Source organism: Salvelinus sp. IW2-2015, linkage group LG31, assembly GCF_002910315.2.
Source record: "Salvelinus sp. IW2-2015 linkage group LG31, ASM291031v2, whole genome shotgun sequence".
Taxonomy (NCBI): domain Eukaryota; kingdom Metazoa; phylum Chordata; class Actinopteri; order Salmoniformes; family Salmonidae; genus Salvelinus; species Salvelinus sp. IW2-2015.
Genome location: NC_036870.1, coordinates 30,844,094 through 30,864,813, shown reverse-complemented (window position 1 = coordinate 30,864,813; position 20,720 = coordinate 30,844,094). Strand labels below are relative to the sequence as shown.

The 20,720-nt window shown below is 41.3% G+C and overlaps 2 protein-coding genes across 4 annotated transcripts; both read left to right on the top strand.

The window, feature by feature from the left end:
* The first annotated feature begins 426 nt into the window (after nt 1-426).
* On the top strand, nt 427-14,400 carry LOC111955897 (lysine-specific histone demethylase 2). Its single transcript, XM_023976262.2, has 21 exons — nt 427-588; nt 868-1,016; nt 1,313-1,434; nt 2,595-2,684; nt 2,797-2,908; nt 3,026-3,139; nt 3,241-3,279; nt 3,389-3,581; nt 4,080-4,264; nt 4,824-4,994; nt 5,076-5,150; nt 6,456-6,593; nt 6,837-7,008; nt 8,731-8,858; nt 10,290-10,421; nt 10,765-10,839; nt 11,165-11,281; nt 12,158-12,283; nt 12,524-12,646; nt 12,780-12,932; nt 14,009-14,400. The coding sequence occupies exons 1-21, from the start codon at nt 573-575 to the stop codon at nt 14,090-14,092; spliced, it is 2,514 nt and encodes an 837-aa protein (XP_023832030.1). The 5' UTR covers nt 427-572; the 3' UTR covers nt 14,093-14,400.
* A 2,605-nt stretch (nt 14,401-17,005) lies between these two features.
* LOC111956014 (nucleolar protein dao-5) lies at nt 17,006-20,508 on the top strand. 3 transcript variants are annotated; one of them, XM_023976426.2, is made up of 9 exons: nt 17,006-17,510; nt 17,640-17,798; nt 17,907-18,026; nt 18,310-18,492; nt 18,607-18,765; nt 18,877-19,029; nt 19,156-19,356; nt 19,456-19,617; nt 19,749-20,508. In XM_023976426.2, exons 1-9 carry the CDS (start codon nt 17,492-17,494, stop codon nt 19,871-19,873), a joined length of 1,281 nt encoding a protein of 426 aa, XP_023832194.1. In that variant the 5' UTR covers nt 17,006-17,491; the 3' UTR covers nt 19,874-20,508. The 3 variants fall into 3 exon arrangements, with proteins under 3 accessions (XP_023832194.1, XP_023832193.1, XP_023832195.1); XM_023976425.2 differs by having other exon boundaries at nt 17,907-18,062; XM_023976427.2 differs by having other exon boundaries at nt 17,391-17,510; nt 17,694-17,798; nt 17,907-18,062.
* Nucleotides 20,509-20,720: the final 212 nt, after the last annotated feature.

The window sequence follows — 20,720 nt, the reverse complement described above, 5'->3', positions numbered from 1 at the left end:
TTATACTTGTACTTTTACTTTGATACCTACGTATATTTTAGCAATTACATTTACTTAAGTAATTTACTCAAGTCGTTTTTTACAGGGTTACTTTCACTTGAGTCATTTTCTATTAAGGTATCTTTACTTTTACTCAAGTATGACCACTGTGTACAACTCAAGGTTTTCAGGTAGTTGCCATTAAAAACATTGCAAATACCTGGAAGAATTATAACTACCGGTACTTTCAATGCATCTCACAAAAACACCCACTTATATGGATGTGTTGGCATCGGACCATAACTCAATGCGACCGACACACCGAAGTGCGCATGTATACGTTACTATGGTTATCACCCCTACTATGGCAAGCAGAAGATACCAAACAGTACAAACTCGAAACGCATACTTCCCCGTTGTGACACACCGGAAGTAGGTTTTGGTGTCAGTTTAGCCACAGTTTCTATTTTGGCTTCGCCTTCATTTCCTACTCAGAATAACAACAACAAAGACAGATTGATAACAAATAATTKTTCAAATCGTCTCAAATAAAGGAATAGACTCTGAATCGGAGAGATAGAGCACAGCCAGCTATGCTGACAGATGCAGGTTAGCGCGCTATTTCCATACTATGACGATATTGTCTGACAGCTCAGCTTTTGAGCTAACGCTAGCCAGCTTAACGGCTAGCCAGCGGAACATTTGCATATCCACATTGCTGTTAGTTTTGGGCAGCTAAGTAATGGTCGATGGGGCAYCACGTAAGCTTCATGTTGGCAATCTATTATTACTTAATTAATAATACATGAGAGGTCATGTGTTATGACATGTTTTATCTAGGCTGTGACATGGTCACATTCAGTGATATGATATGTGGTCAATTTACAGATTATACAGTGAATGCTTCAGGTGCTCGGCGTGCCAAGAAGAGGATAGCAATGGAGTCATCATCTGGGGATGGTCAGTCGTCCCTTCGCTCCTCCGGTAGACAGGTCAACGTCAGAATGAAGCGCTGTAATAATCCTCCACCTGGACAGGTATATGTGCACCCTAATATTAGACAAAACAGACTTCATACAGTTGCTTTGGGACAAACCAGAGCTGGCAGATCAAGTATTGTACCTGAGCTAGGCACAATACTAGATCTGTCGGCTCTGGCTAGTTTGGGACTGTGTGGTGTAGTGAGACCACCTTTTTTCAGTCATTCTCACTCACTTTACCCATTGCCATCTAGTCAGCCTATTAAGAGCTTCCTGCCTTTTACCAATCTCTCTGCTTTCAGTAATGAACATATTTTCCTTGATATTGAAGTCTGTCTGTCATTGGATTCCAGACTAAAAGAAAAGCCACTGACACAGAGGAAGAAGAGGACCAATCRGAGAAGAAGTACAGAAAGTGTGAAAAGGCTGGATGCTCGGCCACATACCCAGTGTGCTTTGCTAGTGCCTCTGAAAGGTATCATCAAGTATTTTTAATAATTTAACCAAGATAGACAACAGCCTGTCATTACAAATGGGAACAAATGAGTCATAGTGGGCAGAACAAGCAAGGAGGTGGTTAGAGCCAAGCACGAGCTAGCGAGATCCTATTGGTGCTTTCTAGTGACATTTGCATATTTCCGTTAGGGAACGCCTACTCTGAAGTGCTCGTGTGCAATAACTCAATTTGCCTTTGCACTCCTTCTAAACAATGACGTTTTTTAAAGCTTTGGCAAAGGGTAAASTCTACAAAACTTTGTCCACTCTGTTTGTAYCAGATTGTAGTTTTGGGAACAGAAAACTGTATTGAGATCAAATGTTTTATCAATGAGTAAATTATCAGAATGTCGGCCAAAATRCATCCACTGCTAGCCATTGGGCTTTCTCTCACTACCATATTTGGTATTGAGTGGATACGCCAACCGGATACTTCACATTTATACATCTGGTGAAATATCTATCTCATTGTTCTATTCGTAGTATCATCTCCTGTTTTTACTTCACTGGTGGTTTCCAGAGAGAGTCATTGGCAGCTGTGTCTAAAATCTGTCTTGCCTACTACTTACTAAAACTACATACTGTGTACTAAGTGTACTACGTACTATTTAGAATGTAATGTTTAGTACAAATGAATGCAGTAAGCAACTAATATCAACATACTACTCATCCATACTGAGGATGCGTCATCTGATGCACAATTGCGTTGATTCCCGCCGCTTGTTTATTTTGGTACAGCGCGTCACCTTGTCTGATTATCAGCTGTTGTCAAACACACATGCGTCTGGAAAGACAATTTCCCCCCCCCCCCTCAATAGTGTGCAGTGAATTGTACTAGATGAAAAGCCGAAATGAGTAGGATATCCTGGCATTTAAAGCATACTAAGTTTTTGAAATTTCATATACTTCATATATGTTCTATTTTCGTATGCCTACTATTTAGAACGCAAGTATGGGAGTTCTGCCACTGTCTTACATCAAATAGTGTGACGATTCTGCCTGCACCGATCAGTTGAGGGACAAGCGTCCCGTATGAAGGATGCCACCTGTTGGAACACAATGGAGAGAAAATATGACGTCACATTCAGTGTGTTGAGTACTTGCTGACAGGTTTCTTACTGCTCTCCCTCTTTCTTTCAGGTGCGCCAAAAACGGCTACACTTCTCGGTGGTACCATTTGTCCTGCGGGGAGCACTTTTGCAATGAGTGTTTTGATCACTACTATAGAAGGTTAACAGTCTAATTTAAAAAATAACATTGTCATTTTGTCAAACACGTCATCATAGACACCTGTTGTCTGTTGATCTGAATGTAATGGCTATATCTTTCCTTGGTTTATCAGTCACAAAGATGGCTATGAGACATATGCATCCTGGAAGAGGGTTTGGACTGGCAATGGGAAAAGTGAGCCAAGTCTGAAAGCTTTCATGGCAGATCAACAGCTTCCATACTGGGTGAGAGCAACACAACCCGAAATGTCTAGCTAACTGGCATAGTATTCAGGTCAATGCAGCCACTCTCCATCAAGTGAGTAATTCAAACACATTCACTCCAATGTGATTGGTTTCCAGGTCCAATGCACTAAGCCAGACTGTGGAAAATGGCGTCAGCTAACCAAGGAGATCCAGCTCACTGCCTCACTAGCAGCCACGTATCGCTGTGGCATGAAGTTCAACAATGTCAAGGTAAACAGGAAGTAGCAGGAGGAAGAGACAACAACAAAGTCAACAATTAATTGATTGACATTTCATGATAGTGCCATAATATCACGTGTTTACATCTACAGACCGAAGGGCCAGACCAGTGCTCTCTGCCAGAAGATTTGGTGAGTGACTGTCTTTAAAACTGACCTTCTGAGTTCCTTCATTTTCAGTCAACAATTTAAAGTATCACTGCAGCCTTGTCCTTATTCAGAACCTTGTTGTGTTCCACAGAGAGTGGCGGAGGTGATCGACAGCTGGTGGCATTCCATGCTGATCCTGCCCCCGTTATTTAAGGACAGCCCGGCCAACCCTTTCCTCACAGCCTACTATCCCGACTGTGTGGGCATGAGCCCCTCAGGATCCACCAGCAACCACTCTCATGCTGAGTTGAGGGCAGAGCACTGCAGAGCTGTCCCACCACAGAGTAAGTCTATCCAGGGTGGGAAGAGAATCCACATGTCAACCCTGGTGATCTACTTCACAGAGAAGGGAGTACGACCCAGAGCTAAGGAACCAGTAAATCGCCAAGTATTAATATCCATAATAAAATGGGTGGTTCGAGCCCGGAATGCTGATTGGCTGACAGCCACGGTATATCAGCCCGTATAGCACCGGTATGATAAAACATGTATTTGTACTGACCTAATTACGTTGGTAACCAGTTTATAATAGCAATAAGGCACCTCAGGGGTTTGTGGTATATGGCCAATATACCACGGCTAATGGGTGTGTCCAGGCACTCCACGATGCGTTGTGTCTAAGAACAGCCTTTAGCCGTTGTATATTGGCCATATACCACACCCCCTCGTGCCTTATTGCTTATGTAGGATACTTTTGTTTCTATTATCTTAGCTAGTCTGTTGAACCACCAGTCACACATGGTCAGTAAATACATGTTCAATAACTCATACTTTGTGTTCAGTTCCAGGGCTGTGTCCATACTTCCAGCCCTTTTACCAGCCCAACGAGTGTGGAAAGGCCTTGTGTGTGCGACCGGACATGATGGAGCTGGATGAACTCTATGAGTTTCCAGAGTTTTCCCGTGACCCCACCATGTACCTGGCCCTGCGCAACCTCATCCTAGCCTCCTGGCACAGAGGCTGTAAGGTAGCCAGACAGATAAGTCCTACACTGTTTAAATTAGACACTTTTTGGAAGTGTCATAGTAGTAATAATAATAATTAATAGATTTTTGTTGTTGTTGTTACAAACAAGAATCTCAAAGTTACTTTGAAAACAAAAATAAATGTAGAGGTCTGTCAGTTCACGGTTGGTGGTCTTTCACAGCTTCAGAGGCAGTTGGGAAAGACAGTCAGTAGCTTGAGCGGAGGGAGCGTCGATGATAGACAGGCAGGGAGAAACGTCAGTCAGATACTGGTAGACAGGCCTAGAGCTCTTCATCAGACACACCGTCTCCTCTTCCTCCGTAGGTAGGCTGGATCATCCACTAGCGTCCACCTGGTTTGTGTGGACTACTTTCTTTTTCCACATGTTATTTCACATACCCAGCCATCTAGTCACATACCTATATTTGATGAGAGACTAATAGAATAGTGAGGAAAAACAATGTAGTTACATGACCTAGGAGAAATTACATGAATTTATCAATTAAACACAACAGGGCCTGGTGATAATGATTAAATACGTCCCTTCCTCTCATGTCTAGGAGGTGCTGACACCCCAGAACTGTGCTCCCCACATCATTGTGCGAGGGCTGGTGCGTGTGCGTTGTGTACAGGAAATGGACAGGGTGCTTCTCTTCATGACCAGGAAGGGTCTGATCAACACTGGGGTTCTATCAGTCAAACAGCCCCTGCTTCCTGAGCGCTACCACAACGTGAGTGTGTCTAATCTTCTACCGTCAACTTTGTCCAGGTATGTTCTGCAGCTCATACAGAATTTTTGTTGGTCTTTGCAGAAGAACGTGATTGTGATTGGAGCCGGGGCATCGGGGCTGGCTGCTGCGCGGCAACTGCAAAACTTTGGCATGCAGGTAATATTTTAAGATTAAAATGTAGAACTACTTCAAGTGTTCATTTTTGTTTTCGATGTTTTGACCATACCCAGTTAGCACATAACGTTCTGAGAACCTTATGTTTCTTAGTGCTTGGTGAGAGCGTGGTTGTCCCATGGTCATTCCCAGAACTTCCTACAATGTTCTGGGAATGGTGCAGGATACCCAGCTAGCACGTAACATTCTGAGAACCATATGTTCCTTAGGTGGGAATTTCAGTACTTCAGCATAACGTTTCCTCATGATTCTATTTAAAATATATTTCTCAAATTGTTCAGAGAACGTTAAGAAACAATGTTCTGCTGTGGGAACTTCAGTTCTTCAGCATAACGTTTTCTACAGGTTTCCTCATGGTTCTATTTAAAGTCATTTTCTCAGAACATTATGAAAACTTTCCATAAAAACCATAAGATAACATTAGTAACGTTCAAAGAACGTTCTGAGAATGTTATTTTAAAATATATACATTCTGTTCTCAGCCTCAACAAAACTCTATCTTGTTACGTGTGTTCAGTGTGTTCAGGTGTGTTGGCCGAGTCCACTAATTGGCCACACCTGATCTTAATGAGTGCTTGTTTCCTTAGAAATGGGGTCTGTTTGAATAGATAAAAATTAACAGCCTTGTATGAGTAAAAAAACATGGTATGCTAGCTCAATCTTGGTGGCACAGAGGACTAATTCCATGGATAGAGAACAGAAGATCATATGTTTGAATCTCACTGATGCCGTGCCACAATAAAAAAAATTGTTTGCATGATTAATGCCTAAGAAAATTCATTTCCATGTGTCCTATCTGTGCTTGGAGTTCAAAAAGTGAACCCAAACTAAGCTAGCAGTGTTGTTAAAAGTCTTATTGAACATGTTCTCAGAACGTTATTTAATTACCTTCAAATAACCTATCATTTTTGTTCTCAGAACCTCCCTGCAACCTAAAAATGTATGTTCCCAGAACAGGTGATATTTTCACTTCCATTCTCAGAACATAAAAAAAACWAAATCAGTTTTACCTGTCYGGAAACGTATGAGTTCATTCCCAGAACCTATGGAAATCAAAAACATATGTTTCCACAACTTCCAAGGAAACAAATGTGCTAGCTGGGTGTCCTGATTTTAGGTTAATTCAGACATGGAACCTCCTCCTATAATAACCCATAAGATGTTCTTGGTCCGAAATGCAGTATACATAATATTGTTCACAACATATTGAATGAATAACTGCTGATGAGTTCTGTGGCTGTGCCTTCTTCATGAACTTTAACCTCCAAGTGTTTGATCCAATCACAGGTGGTGATGCTCGAGGCGAGCGAGCGGATTGGAGGGCGGGTGTGGGACGATACATCGCTGGGRGGCGTCACTGTGGGTCGGGGGGCTCAGATTGTGAACGGCTGTGTGAACAACCCGATTGCACTGATGAGTGAGCAGGTGAGAMATTCTTTGTAACAACACTGACACAAACTACTGGCATTCACTCACAAACCCGTACCTTGAAAACAGGATTTTTCAATGTCAACATTTCTAATCATTCACCCAAAGTTCAACCAAAGAACTTTGTATTTTTTATGCTGCTGCCTCATTTCATTTAGTATTGTGTAACTGCTAATAGATGCCTCAGAAGTCTTTCGGGTCCTACAAGTATTCACATACTCAGTTGCTTCTCGTATGTAGCTCAGCATTAATATGCACAAGCTGGGGGAGAGGTGTGACCTGTTCCAGGAGGGAGGGAGTGCCACAGACCCGGCCATCGATAAGCGCATGGACTTCCACTTTAACGCCATCCTGGATGTGGTGTCAGAATGGAGGAAAGACAAGTCTCAGAACCAGGACACTCCTCTGGGAGGTACAACACATTCGTGGTCACTCCTAGGGTTGCAATTCTGGTAACTTTTCCCAAAATTCCAAGGATTTACAGAAATAGCGGTAAAGCCTGGTGTATASACTACACGACTTTCAAAATCCTAACATCGCTTAACCTCTCACATTAAACAACCTCCTTTCCTGTAGTGGTGTGGCACAGACAGGGGTCACACACTAAACGCTGTAGCACAGACAGGGGTCACACACTAAACGCTGTAGCACAGACAGGGGTCACACACTAAACGCTGTGGCACAGACAGGGGTCACAGTAAAACGTGTGGCACAGACAGGGGTCACAGTACAGCTGTGGACAGACAGGGGTCACAGTAAACGCTGTGGCACAGACAGGGGTCACAGTAAACGCTGTGGCACAGACAAAACGGTGTGGCAACAGACAGGGGTCACAGTAGCGCTGTGGCACAGACACTAAACGGTGTGGCACAGACGGGGTCACAGTAAACGCTGTGGCACAGACACTAACGGTGTGGCACAGACAGGGGTCACAGTAAAACGGTGTGGCACAGACAGGGGTCACAGTAAACGCTGTGGCACAAGACAGGGTCACGTAAACGCTGTGGCACAGACACTAAACGGTGTGGCACAGACAGGGGTCACAGTAAGCGCTGTGGCACAGACACTAAACGGTGTGGCACAGACAGGGTCACAGTAAACGGTGTGGCACAGACAGGGGTCACAGTAAACGGTGTGGCACGACAGGGGTCACAGTAAACGGTGTGGCACAGACAGGGGTCACAGTAAACGGTGTGGCACAGACAGGGGTCACAGTAAACGGTGTGGCACAGACAGGGGTCACACACTACAAGATTATTCACTTGGTCTTGAGGATTCTTCATACCACGCTTTCTCACCAAAACGATGATGTGATTTAGAGTTAACGTAGCTCCAACAAGCTGTGGCTCAAAGCAGCCTCAAATGTTTTCAGTCAGACATTCATGCTTGTCATACTGAGTTGAAATAACTAGCCAACATTTTGAATTGAATAACATTGCTTGTGAACTTCAGAGCTGAAAAAATTTGCTACTTTTCCTTTGGTTAAAGGCCAGTTCAAACGCATACTAGTAGTAGTCATGGCTCCTGCTCCAGAGTCTACATGTCTTGGGTGATGCCAAACAACGTCATCATCTCACTGGCTTCTTTTCTGGCGAGCTCTCATTGGCTGTTGCTCGTCACTGTTCTCAAAACGTGTCGTTGCACATCTCACACTACAAGAGCATTGCAGATTTTGTGCCGATTTAAAATCAAACATGTTTGAAAATATGGGGACGTCTGGGACTGCTCKAAGACGAGATCGGTAGCCCTGAGWTMGCGTCTCTGACCCGCTCACATTAAACGYGRGTCGGTGGCGGCCYCGCGTCCCGAGTAGGCAARGACATGGGGATTTAGTCTCCGATCTCAACTTGTCRGGGACAGCTAAATATGGGGCAAAATCGTGTAGTATAAACCCGGCTTTTAGAGTAATCGCAGAATTTATACTTATTTACTCCTGATTCCAGAAATATTCCAACCAGGATTTCTGGAAGATTTGGGAATTTTGGGACAGTTATCATAATTTTGCAACCCTAGTCACTCCTCTGAATGATTTGCTTATACAGTATATGAAGTCATATGTCTATATGAAGTACAAAGTAGTGATAGACATTTGGTCAGTTTCTAGTTTCTATCATTTTACAATTTTCCCTTCCAGAGAAAATCCAGGAGGTCTACAAAACATTCCTTCAGGAGTCTGGGGTCCAGTTCAGCCAGTTGGAGGAGAAAGTGCTTCAGTTCCATCTCAGCAACCTGGAATATGCCTGTGGAAGCACACTGGACCAGGTCTGAGGATGAGATCATTCCTACCCTGTCTCTTGTGACAGTCGATGACGTGACCGTAGGAGAGTTATGACAACATAGTCAGGGGTTAAAAGTTCTCCGTTACAGCAACGGATTTCCATCATATGGATTCTGGAGACGTCGTTTTTCTCCGATCAGTGAAGATGCTCAATCAAATCTGGTTTGGAGATGAKATAGAACAGACATGCTTGTCTGTATTAGGCTATGAAATATATTCCCAAATAAATGTAATCTCAAMTATTTTATTTTCTAAGTTACACTGTGTGTATTGAACTGACATGCATGACTGTTGATGACACTCCGATGTTCAGATGAAGGGAATTAAACAGTCTGTAATGCACACCACAGCAGCGCTCCGACAGCGCTGTCTAGTCTACTGTAGCTGCTGGTAAAGTCATTCAAATACTATGCTACAGTTTTTTTTGCCATTTTAATGATATTAAAACCAAATCAGACAACCCCATAGGAGAATATTTGACCTATTTACCAAGTCGGCTTGTTGTGTTTTATAAATATTCCTCTCGAAGCTCATTGAAGTTACGAGAGCCAATGCAGTCGTGGGAAAACACTTTTGAAAGCAGTTTTTGCCTTTGCTAAAAGAAGAGTGGSATCCCAGTTTTCCATTGCTATCCCGTTTAGTTCTATACTCTTTCAATTGCGCGTGGCGTCYTTTTACAAATGCAGTTTTACAACCAGAGTTACAAGAATGGTTTAGGTGCAACTATGCAACAGAGCTCTTAAAATGGCCAATGTTGTCTTCAAAGGTCAGTGACACACTTTGTCATAGAAAAAAAAGGGAAGTGAATACTAATTAATAATGATGTATTTATAATAAATGAATAATAACATTCAGGATGTGGTGTTCTATGGGGTAAATYCAGGTGGACCAACCRCATGCTTCAGCCTATGTACATTTTATAGTCGCTATGCTATCAGTTGGGCTACAGGTGCTAATGCTTATTCCTGATAGCATACCTGATAATATAGACCATGCATAGGCTATATTGGAATGATACAATATGTTCAAATAATTTTAACATCATTTTTACCAATAGTTATTGGGCCCATTTTTGGAGGTGGAAATTATATTTTAGATGGTGTRATTTTATTTTCATGCTTTTTTTMAGTAGAATGTATTATATATATATTTTTAAGTKACCAGAACTGAGCTTCTCAGTCCTTGTGAAAAAAATTATCCCGTTGAGGACCCCGGACCCCCTAAGCAAGGGCACATGTACAAAATGATTCTCTTTCCCTAAAAGCACGATGGTTATGACTTTCTTACATGAACGTGGAGGTTAACTTGTCCCCAGACAATCCATCTGAGATCGTCTTAAGTTTCAGTCATGGGATTTTTTGTTGTTGCTTTAACCCCTGAACATAGTCCTTGTCCGTGTGTGTGTGTGTTCGCAGGTGTCGGCTCGATCCTGGGACCACAATGAGTTCTTTGCTCAGTTCTCAGGAGACCATACACTGCTGACAGAGGGCTATTCGTCTGTGCTTAACAAACTGGCTGAGGGCCTCGACATCCGCATCAAGAGCCCGGTGAGCCATCAAATACTATGTCCCAATTAACTCTCCTTCCTCGCAAAGTGWGCACTTGTTCACTTCCCTTCACTGATTTGAAAGGAAATGACTGGTATGAGAAATATGCTGGAGACTCGTACTAGCCAATACCTTAAGCAAGTCAATGCTTTTTAGATGTGTGAACAAGTGCACACTTAGGGTGCGTCCTAATAATATCTCCTTATGTTCCTTTCGTTGCCCATTCTCCTCTCATCTTGGTTGTAGTATATAGTTAGATAAAAGTGAGTGGTTTCTCAATTTTCTTTGTACCCAAGCATTTCGAGCAATGCCTCACAATCACAGTACACTTGTTTCATTGTAGGTTCAAGCTATCGATTACTCAGGGGATATAGTCAAAGTTACCTCATCCAACGGGACTCAGTGGACAGCACAGAAAGTAAGGACTCATTTGTTTATTTACAGAGTAATGATGCATGTTATAACCAGCTGTCGTCCCTGACACCCTACTCTTACCTGTGTATAGTAGAGTTGTCTTCCCTGACACCCTACTTCACCTGTTATAGTAGCAGTTGTCTTCCCTGCCACCCTAACTCTTACCTGTTTATAAGTAGCAGTTGTCTTCTCTGACACTCAACTCTTACCTGTTATAGTACAGTTGTCTTCCCTGACACCCTACTCTTACCTGTTATAGTACAGTTATCTTCTCTGACACTCAACTCTTAACTGTAGCTTTGGGAACATTTATTTTGTCTTTTTTTTAGGTTCTGGTGACAGTCCCATTGACTTTACTCCAGAAGAATATCATTAAATTCAACCCTCCTCTTCCTGAGAGAAAGCTGAAAGCCATCCACAGTCTTGGAGCAGGTCTCATTGAAAAGGTAAGGGTTTAGAGCTGCGACACAGTCTGGGTGATGTAACTGAAACTGGTTCACCCTGTCACCAGAAACTGTCTTAATCTGGAGGCGAAAGAAACACACACCTGTTTAGGCGAGGTGCTGGCTAGCGGAGTAGAACACCTGTTTAGGAGAGGTGCTGGCTAGCTGAAGTAAAAATGTTTAGAGAGGTGCGCTAGCGGAGTAGAACACCTGTTTAGGAGAGGTGCTGGCTAGCTGAGTAGAACACCTGTTTAGGAAAGGTGCTGGCTAGCAGGTAGAAACACTGTTTAGGAGAGGTGCTGGCTAGCGAGTAGAACACCTGTTTAGGAGAGGTGCTGGCTAGCAGAGTAGAACACTTGTTTAGGAGAGGTGCTGGCTAGCGAGTAGAAACACTGTTTAGGAGAGGGTGCTGGCTAGCGAGTAGAACAACCTGTTTAGGAGAGGTGCTGGCTAGCAGAATAGAACCTGTTTAGGGAGGTGCTGGCTGCAGCGAGTAAACACCTGTTTAGGAGAGGTGCTGGCTACGAGTAGAACACCTGTTTAGGAGAGGTGCCGGCTAGTGGAGTAGAACACCTGTTTGCCCAGGTACTTGGAAGAGTGCGGCTAAGCGGAGTAGAACACCTGTTTAGGAGAGGTGCTGGCTAGCGGAGTAGAACACCTGTTTAGGAGAGGTGCTGGCTAGCAGAGTAGAACACCTGTTTAGGAGAGGTGCCGGCCAGCGGAGTAGAACACCTGTTTAGGAGAGGTGCTGGCTAACAGAGTAGAACACCTGTTTCGAAAATGAGAGCCGCACACACTAGGAGCTCAGATGTAATTTAATAACCCATTAACCAACGTTTCTTCATCAGAAACTGTCTTAACACACATTCCTACTCTCAGGTTGCTCTGCAGTTCCCGTTTCGCTTCTGGGACGGAAAGATCCAAGGAGCAGATTACTTTGGTCACATTCCACCCAGTCCTGACAAGAGAGGGATGTTTGGTGTGTTCTATGACATGGATCCACAGGTGAGATACCAGCAATCATCTTTGTACTCTAGCTATCCGTACTAACTACTATGTAATCATCTGTTATTTCAAAGGAGAGAAATGCTGTTATGTAGACATTGGAGACAGCTGAGGTTTTTGCAGCATGTTCGTTGAACCTGTTGAATTGTGGACATGAATGTATGCTGAATACGTAAAAAAGGAAAAAAAAGGTTTCCTACCAGAGAAAAAGATGTGTTCCTATCTTGGCCRATTCCGCAGGGAAAGGGGAGTGTCCTGATGTCCGTCATCACTGGTGAAGCMCTGCCCTCTATCAGGGACATGGAGGACAAAGATGTCGRTGATCAGTGCATGAAGGTGCTGCGTGAACTCTTCAAGGAGCAGGTATTAGAACAACTGTCTACTTTGAACAGAAAACCACACATCAGGACTACTACAAATTACATTTTAAGGTATAGAAAATAAATGTAAAATAAATAATGTTGTACCTGTATCTTCATGTATTTTTCCATTGTAGGAGGTCCCAGAGCCGGTGAATTACTTTGTGACTCGGTGGAGCAGAGACATGTGGTCTCAGATGTCATACAGCTTCGTGAAGACAGGAGGCAGTGGGGAGGCCTATGACATCATTGCTGAAGATGTGCAAGGAAAAGTGTTCTTTGCTGGGGAGGTAAGACCTGACCCCTTTTATCATCGTACACCAGTGGAGGCTGCTGAGGGGAGGACGGCTCATAATAATGTCRYGAACAGAGCAAATAGAATGGCATCAAACACCTGGAAACCATGTGTGTTTTGATGTATTTGATACCATTCCACTGATTCCACTCCAGCCATTACCACGAGCCTGTCCTCCCCAATTAAGGTGCCACCAACCTCCTGTGTCTTATATCAATGTATTACTACAGGCCTTCACTTGAAAGAMAACTTATTTTTTTCACCTTTATTTAACAAGGTAGGCCACTTACATTTACATTTAAGTCATTTAGCAGACGCTCTTATCCAGAGCGACTTACAAATTGGTGCATTCACCTTATGATATCCAGTGGAACAACCACTTTACAATAGTGCATCTAACTCACTTGAAAACAAGTTCTTTACAACTGCGACCTGGCCAAGATAAAGCACAGCAGATTGACACATACAACAACACAGAGTTACACATGGAATAAACAAGCATACAGTCAATAATACAGTAGGGGGAAAAAGTCTATATACTGTGAGTGCAAATGAGGTGAGATAAGGGAGGTAAGGGAATAAATAGGCCATGGTGGCGAAGTAATTACAATTTAGCAATTAAACACTGGAACGGTAGATGTGCAGAATATGACTGCAAGTAGAGATACTGGGGTGCAAAGGAGCAAGATAAATAKATAAATACAGTATGGGGATGAGGTAGGTAGTTGGATGGACTGTTTACAGATGGGCTATGTACAGGTGCAGTGATCTGTGAGCTGCTCTGACAGCTGGTGCTTAAAGCTAGTGAGGGAGATATGAGTCTCCAGCTTCAGTGATTTTTGCAGTTCGTTCCAGTCATTGGCAGCAGAGAACTGGAAGGAAAGGCCTGGAAGGAAAAGCTTTTCAGAGTAGGACTGCTGATTTAGGACCAGTTTCACCTTTTAGATCACAATGAATCAGATGACATGGACAGATGATACCTGATCCTAGAACAGTACTCCTACTCTGAGACGCTTGATAGATACGGCCCCTGATTTAACATTTGTTTTTCTCCTGTCTTTCTATCTTCAGGCGACCAACAGGCACTTTCCTCAGACGGTAACAGGAGCCTATTTGAGTGGCGTCCGAGAAGCGAGTAAAATAGCTGCTTTGTGAGTCCTTCCCTTCGAGCGGTCACACGATACCAGCATAAAGACATCTAAGTTGTACAGAGCGAAGCATTCGTTCCCCAAGTTGCTTCTCTTTAAGTGGTGTCTTCTTCTTGTGTGTACTATACCTCGTGTGAGCAGAGATGGCTAATGCTGTTTGAAATGTTATGGTTAAGTTTTTCTGTTATTATGAGTGAAATATGAGGCATCTTGTGTGTTTKGTTGGAGATCACTATAATTCAGGARCYGCAGCACACGTATGCTCCTGAACAATTCATTTTGATGTACAAATGGATAAACGGTATTTACATTCTATATGGATCTTCGCCATTTGTTTGTCAATATCACACATCATTAATGGCTTTAAAATATAATAAAAATATATGTTTTATAGTCAGATATACCAGCTAGGTGCAGTGAAATGTGTTGTTTTACAGGATCAACCATAGTAGTACGTCGCTGGAGCAAATTAGGATTAAGTGCCTTGCACATCGACAGATTTTTCACCTTGTCGACTTGGGTATTCGAACCAGCAGCCTTTCGGTTACTGGCCCAACGCTCTAACCGCTAGGCTACCTGCTGCCCTTTTAAAGTTCCAATGTGTGTGTGTGGGGATAATGAGCGCTTAACTGTCCAAGGACTAATATGATTTTAGTTGAGACGTTATGTAAATGGMTACTTCTGCATTAGTGTTTTTTTTGTAATGATTAATTKATTCATTATAATTCACYTTTTCATAAACTGGGCCAAATAATWAACACCAAATAAGGATGGGTCATTTGGCTATAATCAGAGTGACTTGTTAGTTAGTGTAGCCTTCAATTGGGTATTAGWTGTACCTGCATTGTTTTTAGCAAGAAAAGTTGAAAACATTTGACAGTTCTCTCTCTTTCCAGGTTGAGGCTTTAGTTGGCTACCARACTTATCATGTTCCTCTGTCTATATTCTGACACCATGTTCGAACATGGCATTTATTAAACATGTGTAGCTTAATAAATGAACCAAACTAAATACATTATGACTGACTCACTTAATGGACTGCACTGATTTGTCACTAGCTGCGTAGTGCACTGCACGCTACAGGGGTGTATTCATTAGTCGGAGTTCGTTGCAAAACGTTTCGTCTTTTGCTAAAATGTTTTGCAACGGTAACCATTTACTCTACGAAGCAAACAGGAACGAAATGGGGAGGGACCTACCTAAATCTGTCCAATAGAATTTTTTTTCATTGCAATTGGAGTAAACGGTTGGAGTAAACGGTTTCGAATTGGAGTAAACGGCTTCTGTTTGCGAAACCGTTAATTGCTTACTCTAAGAACCAAACGGCGAAAACGGAATCAAACGGGGAGGGATCTACATGAATTCATCAACTGGAAACTCTAGTGTATACATTATGGAAAACGTTTAGCGTTTAATAACCAAACTGGGTAAAATTCCGGTATGTCCCTCCCTGTTAAGTTCAGTTTGCTTCCGTTTAAGAAATGTTTTGTATAGGCGGAATGAATACACCCATTTAGTTTAGAATTGTTTACATTATTTATTTTTTGGGGGGAGGGTTCGAGTACTCATCCTTTTTATACTTTTTAATTATTATTATTAACAACAAATCAATACAAAAAGTACATTGGTGAACACAAGTATACATAAAGAACAACTGGGCTAGGGAGTACAATATCACATTACACAAGGACCTTTTATGGGGCATACACACATTTTATAATTCTAACAGCTTTTCTGTTGGTAGAGTATTTAAAATATAGTTCAATTTATTTTTGTAYGGTAAAAAAWAMWATGTTTTTTTTGTAAATGTACATTTGTGAATATGAAATTTGACCAAAAGAATAATTCAATGAATTACTTAAAATTGTTTCAACTTAAAAAAMAATTCAAGCAGTACATCTCTCCACAATAGTGTAAAATCTTCATAAATGTGTTGTTATAAATCTACTGATGTCTTACCACAGATTTCTTACATGAATACAATGCCAAAAAAGATGCAACACTGTTTCTSGGTGGTCATTACAAAAAGTACAATTTTAATTTATGTTTTTCTTAAACTTCTTCATATAGTGGTTGGCATGAAAATATTTATGAATAATTTTAAAAGAAACTTACTTAATTGTATTAATAAGTAGGTATGTGTGTGGTAACATCCAAACTTTTTTCCCCAAGAAGATTTTATCAACAAAACCATTCCAATAAGGTACAACATCCTGTTGAAACAAGGCTCGTAGAGCTCTATTGTTGTTGGATGGACTAAAAGAAAAACAAATCTTTCCTACTGATGAGTCAACAGATTTAATCGTAGGTATGTTCTGAGGGTCAGGTCTTGACACGTCCTTGAATAATAAAGAAACACCAGAGGGAATGGCATCTAAAACAATTGCAAAATCTTTAGATGTTACAGGAATCTTGTAAAGTGATAAGAATTCCTTATAATTAAGTAAAAGACCCTCTTCATTTACAAGTTGGCTCCCAGTAGTTTCAATATTGAACACAAAATGCTGGACCATGACGTCATCAAACAGGGACATCGAGCCTTCAAGTCGAAGATTGTCATTTACATTGACAAGATAGTCAAGTGACCGCTCTAATAATGGAAATACATGTCATCAAAGATGGAAGGCAGACGTGAGGAGGTGACATCAGGTGGGACCCTTCTAGCCAATGAGAGGGCAGAACAACATGCCATAGAGATAGATAGAGGACTAATATTTGTAATTGTGCCATTATAACGTTCTGTGACAGCATGGGCAGCGCCATTGGAGCTATCTCAATTTTTTAAGTAGTCAATTTTCTTKTTTTACATTGGCTGATTGCTCACAACTTCTTGGAATCCCCTCCCAGTTGGCTACCTTAAAATGGCGGAATCCAACAATGGCAATGGCTATGCTATCTATGATGAGTCTATCTATCTCTATGACAACAGGCACAACTGCAATATAAAGTCGTTTCCGAAATGCCACGTAGGTCTACTTATATCAGTGCATTCAACCTAACCATTTCGAAACTTCTATTCGATAAAATAAGCCTCAGGTAGCAAATGAGCAATTACATTTTTTGTTGACCAAATTCGACACTCGTTCACCTACATACAAAAATTAATCACTTCGTGGGTTTATTTCGTGGAAAGATTTTAGGCGGAGTAAAATCTCTCGCTTCGCCTTTTCCTCTCTGTTCTAGCGCAGCGCTCGATGCTTCTAGCAAGTGTAAACAAAAGGAAATTGACATCTTGCAGTCTTGCATATCTAGGAAAAGGCAATCGGTGGATCAAGCTTTTTACTTGTTGAGTAAATCGCTAGCTACATTTACATAGTAGTGTGTTATTTGAGTATTCAATTTTGTGTATATCCTCGCGCCTTTTAACTTGAGCTTCAYATTGAGCAGAAGAAGTGGAAGTCAAAACATGGTGGAGACACGCACAGGTGAATATTTTATTTATTTAACCTTTATTTAACTAGACAATTCATTCAAGTACTCTAACGGTATGCCCCTCGAACATATGCAATGACTTATAGCTAGCAGTTGTATTCTTTTAACATGTGTTCTGGCAGTACCGTTAGAGTCCTTGGATGACAGCTCCGATGATGAACCCCTAATTGCATTAGTAAAGAAGAAGCCGCAGCACATTGAACACAATGGGACTCAGGGTGAAAAAGACCAGAACCGACAACCTGAACCTGAGTCAAAGAATAGCACTAGAAAAGATTCTGGTGAGCGAACACTACAGTGAAATGAAAACCTTTAAACGCCTATTAAATATATTTATAATTATATATTTATATATTGTTGATCATCATATTCACTGTTTATGTGATTAGGGTTGGATGACACCTCAGATGATGAGCCTTTGACGAAGTTGGTGAATAAACTTCCCAGAGCTAAAAAATCCACTGTACAAGCAAAGAGGCCAGGGACTACTAATATCAAAAGAGGAACAGGTAATGGCATCAAGAAGACAAACAACAAATTCACAGGTGGGAACCCCTCTCAAGCTCCTCAACATGTAGGCTATGCCCTGAATACTGAATACTCCTCAACATGTAGGCTATGCCCTGAATACTGAATACTCCTCAACATGTAGGCTATGCCCTGAATACTGAATACTCCTCAACATGTAGGCTATGCCCTGAATACTGTACAACACACACACACACAAACCCACACACTACTATTCTGAATGGAAGGAGGTATCAATTTGTTTTGTCTATGTCGTAATTGTAGGTTCAACCCAGAATGAGGACTCCTATGATAGCTCAGACGATGAGCCCTTGATAAAGATGGTTAAAAAGATCCCTAAACAGACATCATTGCCATTCAAAAAGAGACCCTTCAACACAGCCAGAGAGGTGAACGATGTGAAGAAGCGCAGAAATATCTCACAGAACACTAATAAAATAAGCACAGGTGAGACTAGTTCCTCAAATCTTGTATTTAGAATGTATATACAGAAATCTGCTAAATGGATTCGGCGGGACTAAACTTGCTTTCCTCTTCATATTTRTTCTTCTATGTAACTAGACTCATCATCAGGTGACAGCTCAGATGACGTGCCCCTGATTAAGATGGTCGACAAACTCAAGACAKAAATGCGAACAAAGACACCCACCACTACAGCCAGAAAAACACCTGGCATTAAAAAGCCCAGTAAAGTTTTTAAAAAACACAACAGGAGTATAGGTGAGAATACTTATCGCCTCTTGGTTCCATGCTTTCACCATAACATAATATTTTGGAGAGTTGTATCCTTGTTTCTAAGTCAAATGTTTTGTTTTCTGATTGCATGATCAGAGACCTCAGATGACAGCTCTGATGATGAGCCATTAATAAATCTGACCAAGAAGTCTCCAGCTAAAGAGACTGAAAGTACAATACCGAAGAGGTGTGTCGCTAAGGAATCAAACAGCAACAACTGTAATAAAATTAAAGGGAAAATAAGCAGAGGTAACTAATTCTGCAGAGCACATTTAAAAATGTATTGCACAATATCATGGCAGCTCAGGTTGGGTCGTTGAATTTGGGTCGTTAAATTTCTCTCATATTTTTGCTTCATCCTGTTTGAATTGTCAGAGGAAGAGGTGAGTTCTGATGACGAGCCCTTGATAAATCTAGTCAAGAAGCCTCTTAAAGCTGTAAAGAAGACCACGACACCGTTAAAGAAGAGAGGCGTATCAGGAAAGACTGTGGTAGCCAGAAAGAAGACGAGACCAGACAMTGTGAACAAAGCAGTCATCAGACGGAGCACCAAAGTTGTTCAAAGCACACGTGAAGGTGAGAATTATTTTTRAGCACAATCCAAAATACACCCTAGAATAAAATAGGTTCTGTCTTGTTTTATGCAATAGTTGATTATTTGTATTGCTTTATCAGGGTCTTTGGATGACAGCTCAGACGATGGGCCCTTGAGTAAAAAGATGGTGAGAAATCCACCAATGAAGAGCCTAATGGTTATTCTGGAGAGATGTGACACTAAAGAAGTCTTGGAAGATAACTATAGAGCCAACGTGGGAAACACCGGTAAAAGAAGTGCAGGTAAGAATGTTTCCCTTCCCATATGGAATATCTTTGACATAGTCTACAGCTGCACTGTTTGATAGATAACATTGAAGTCGGCTATTCTCTACCTATTATGCAGCACCTATAGTTGTTTATTTATTTGCCAGGGGATAAGGAGAACTCCGATGATGAACTCTTGATAAAGATGGTCACGAATCCCCCTCATTCTTCACCAGAAACTATGGCAGAGAAGGAAAATAAGTCACAAACTGCCCTAACGYTGAACCTTTGATAAAGATGGTTGGAAACCCAAAGTCATGTTCGAGGGATATTATAGATACTGGAATAGTGACTTTGTTTTGGGAAAACGTTGAGTAACAAACTTGTCGAGAAGATGGCACAATTGTTACTGACACAACAACCCCATTTTTTTATTGCATGAGTTTACAGTGTTATGGTGAAAAGAAATATGTGAATTGTCAAAATATTTTGGTGATCTGGAATCACTATTTTCATGTTAGAATTTTTTAGTGTTTTAAATTTTGTAACTTTTTTTATAATTTTTTAAAATATTTTTGTTACCACTTGGATGCTGGTGGTTTCATGTCTATAGCATATTTATAACCATGCAAAAGTTGACTCACTCAATAGGTCAAATTTTTTATTGTTGCCAGTACTGTCTCCAGCATAATGGAATTATAGAGTACAGTTGTGTGATCAAATGCAATACCTTACTCCTCTCTCTTACTCCTATTCCTTTTGACTGGAATGGGCCATCACTGGAAGCAGTACTATACATTGTTTATGCMCTTGTTTCAGTCCAAGTATAAGGGCTTGCCATTCAATTGTGAGTACATTTCTTTTGTATTATTATTATTCATGAATTGATTTGTTTTCAACAATTTTATTAAAAGAACAGAAGTTTCCCATTTTTGTCTTGTTTCAATGGGCAGAAAGCATGTTTTAAAGACCACCAAAAGACACAGTACCTTTTTTGTTGTTGCGAACACGGACGCAATGATCTTGAGTTTGCCTGTCATTATTGAGGTATATTTGAATTGCTAAGCATGAYGTATTAACATAGATTCAGTACAAAAATATACACTTTGTTACAGAAAAAAAACTATGAATGTATCATA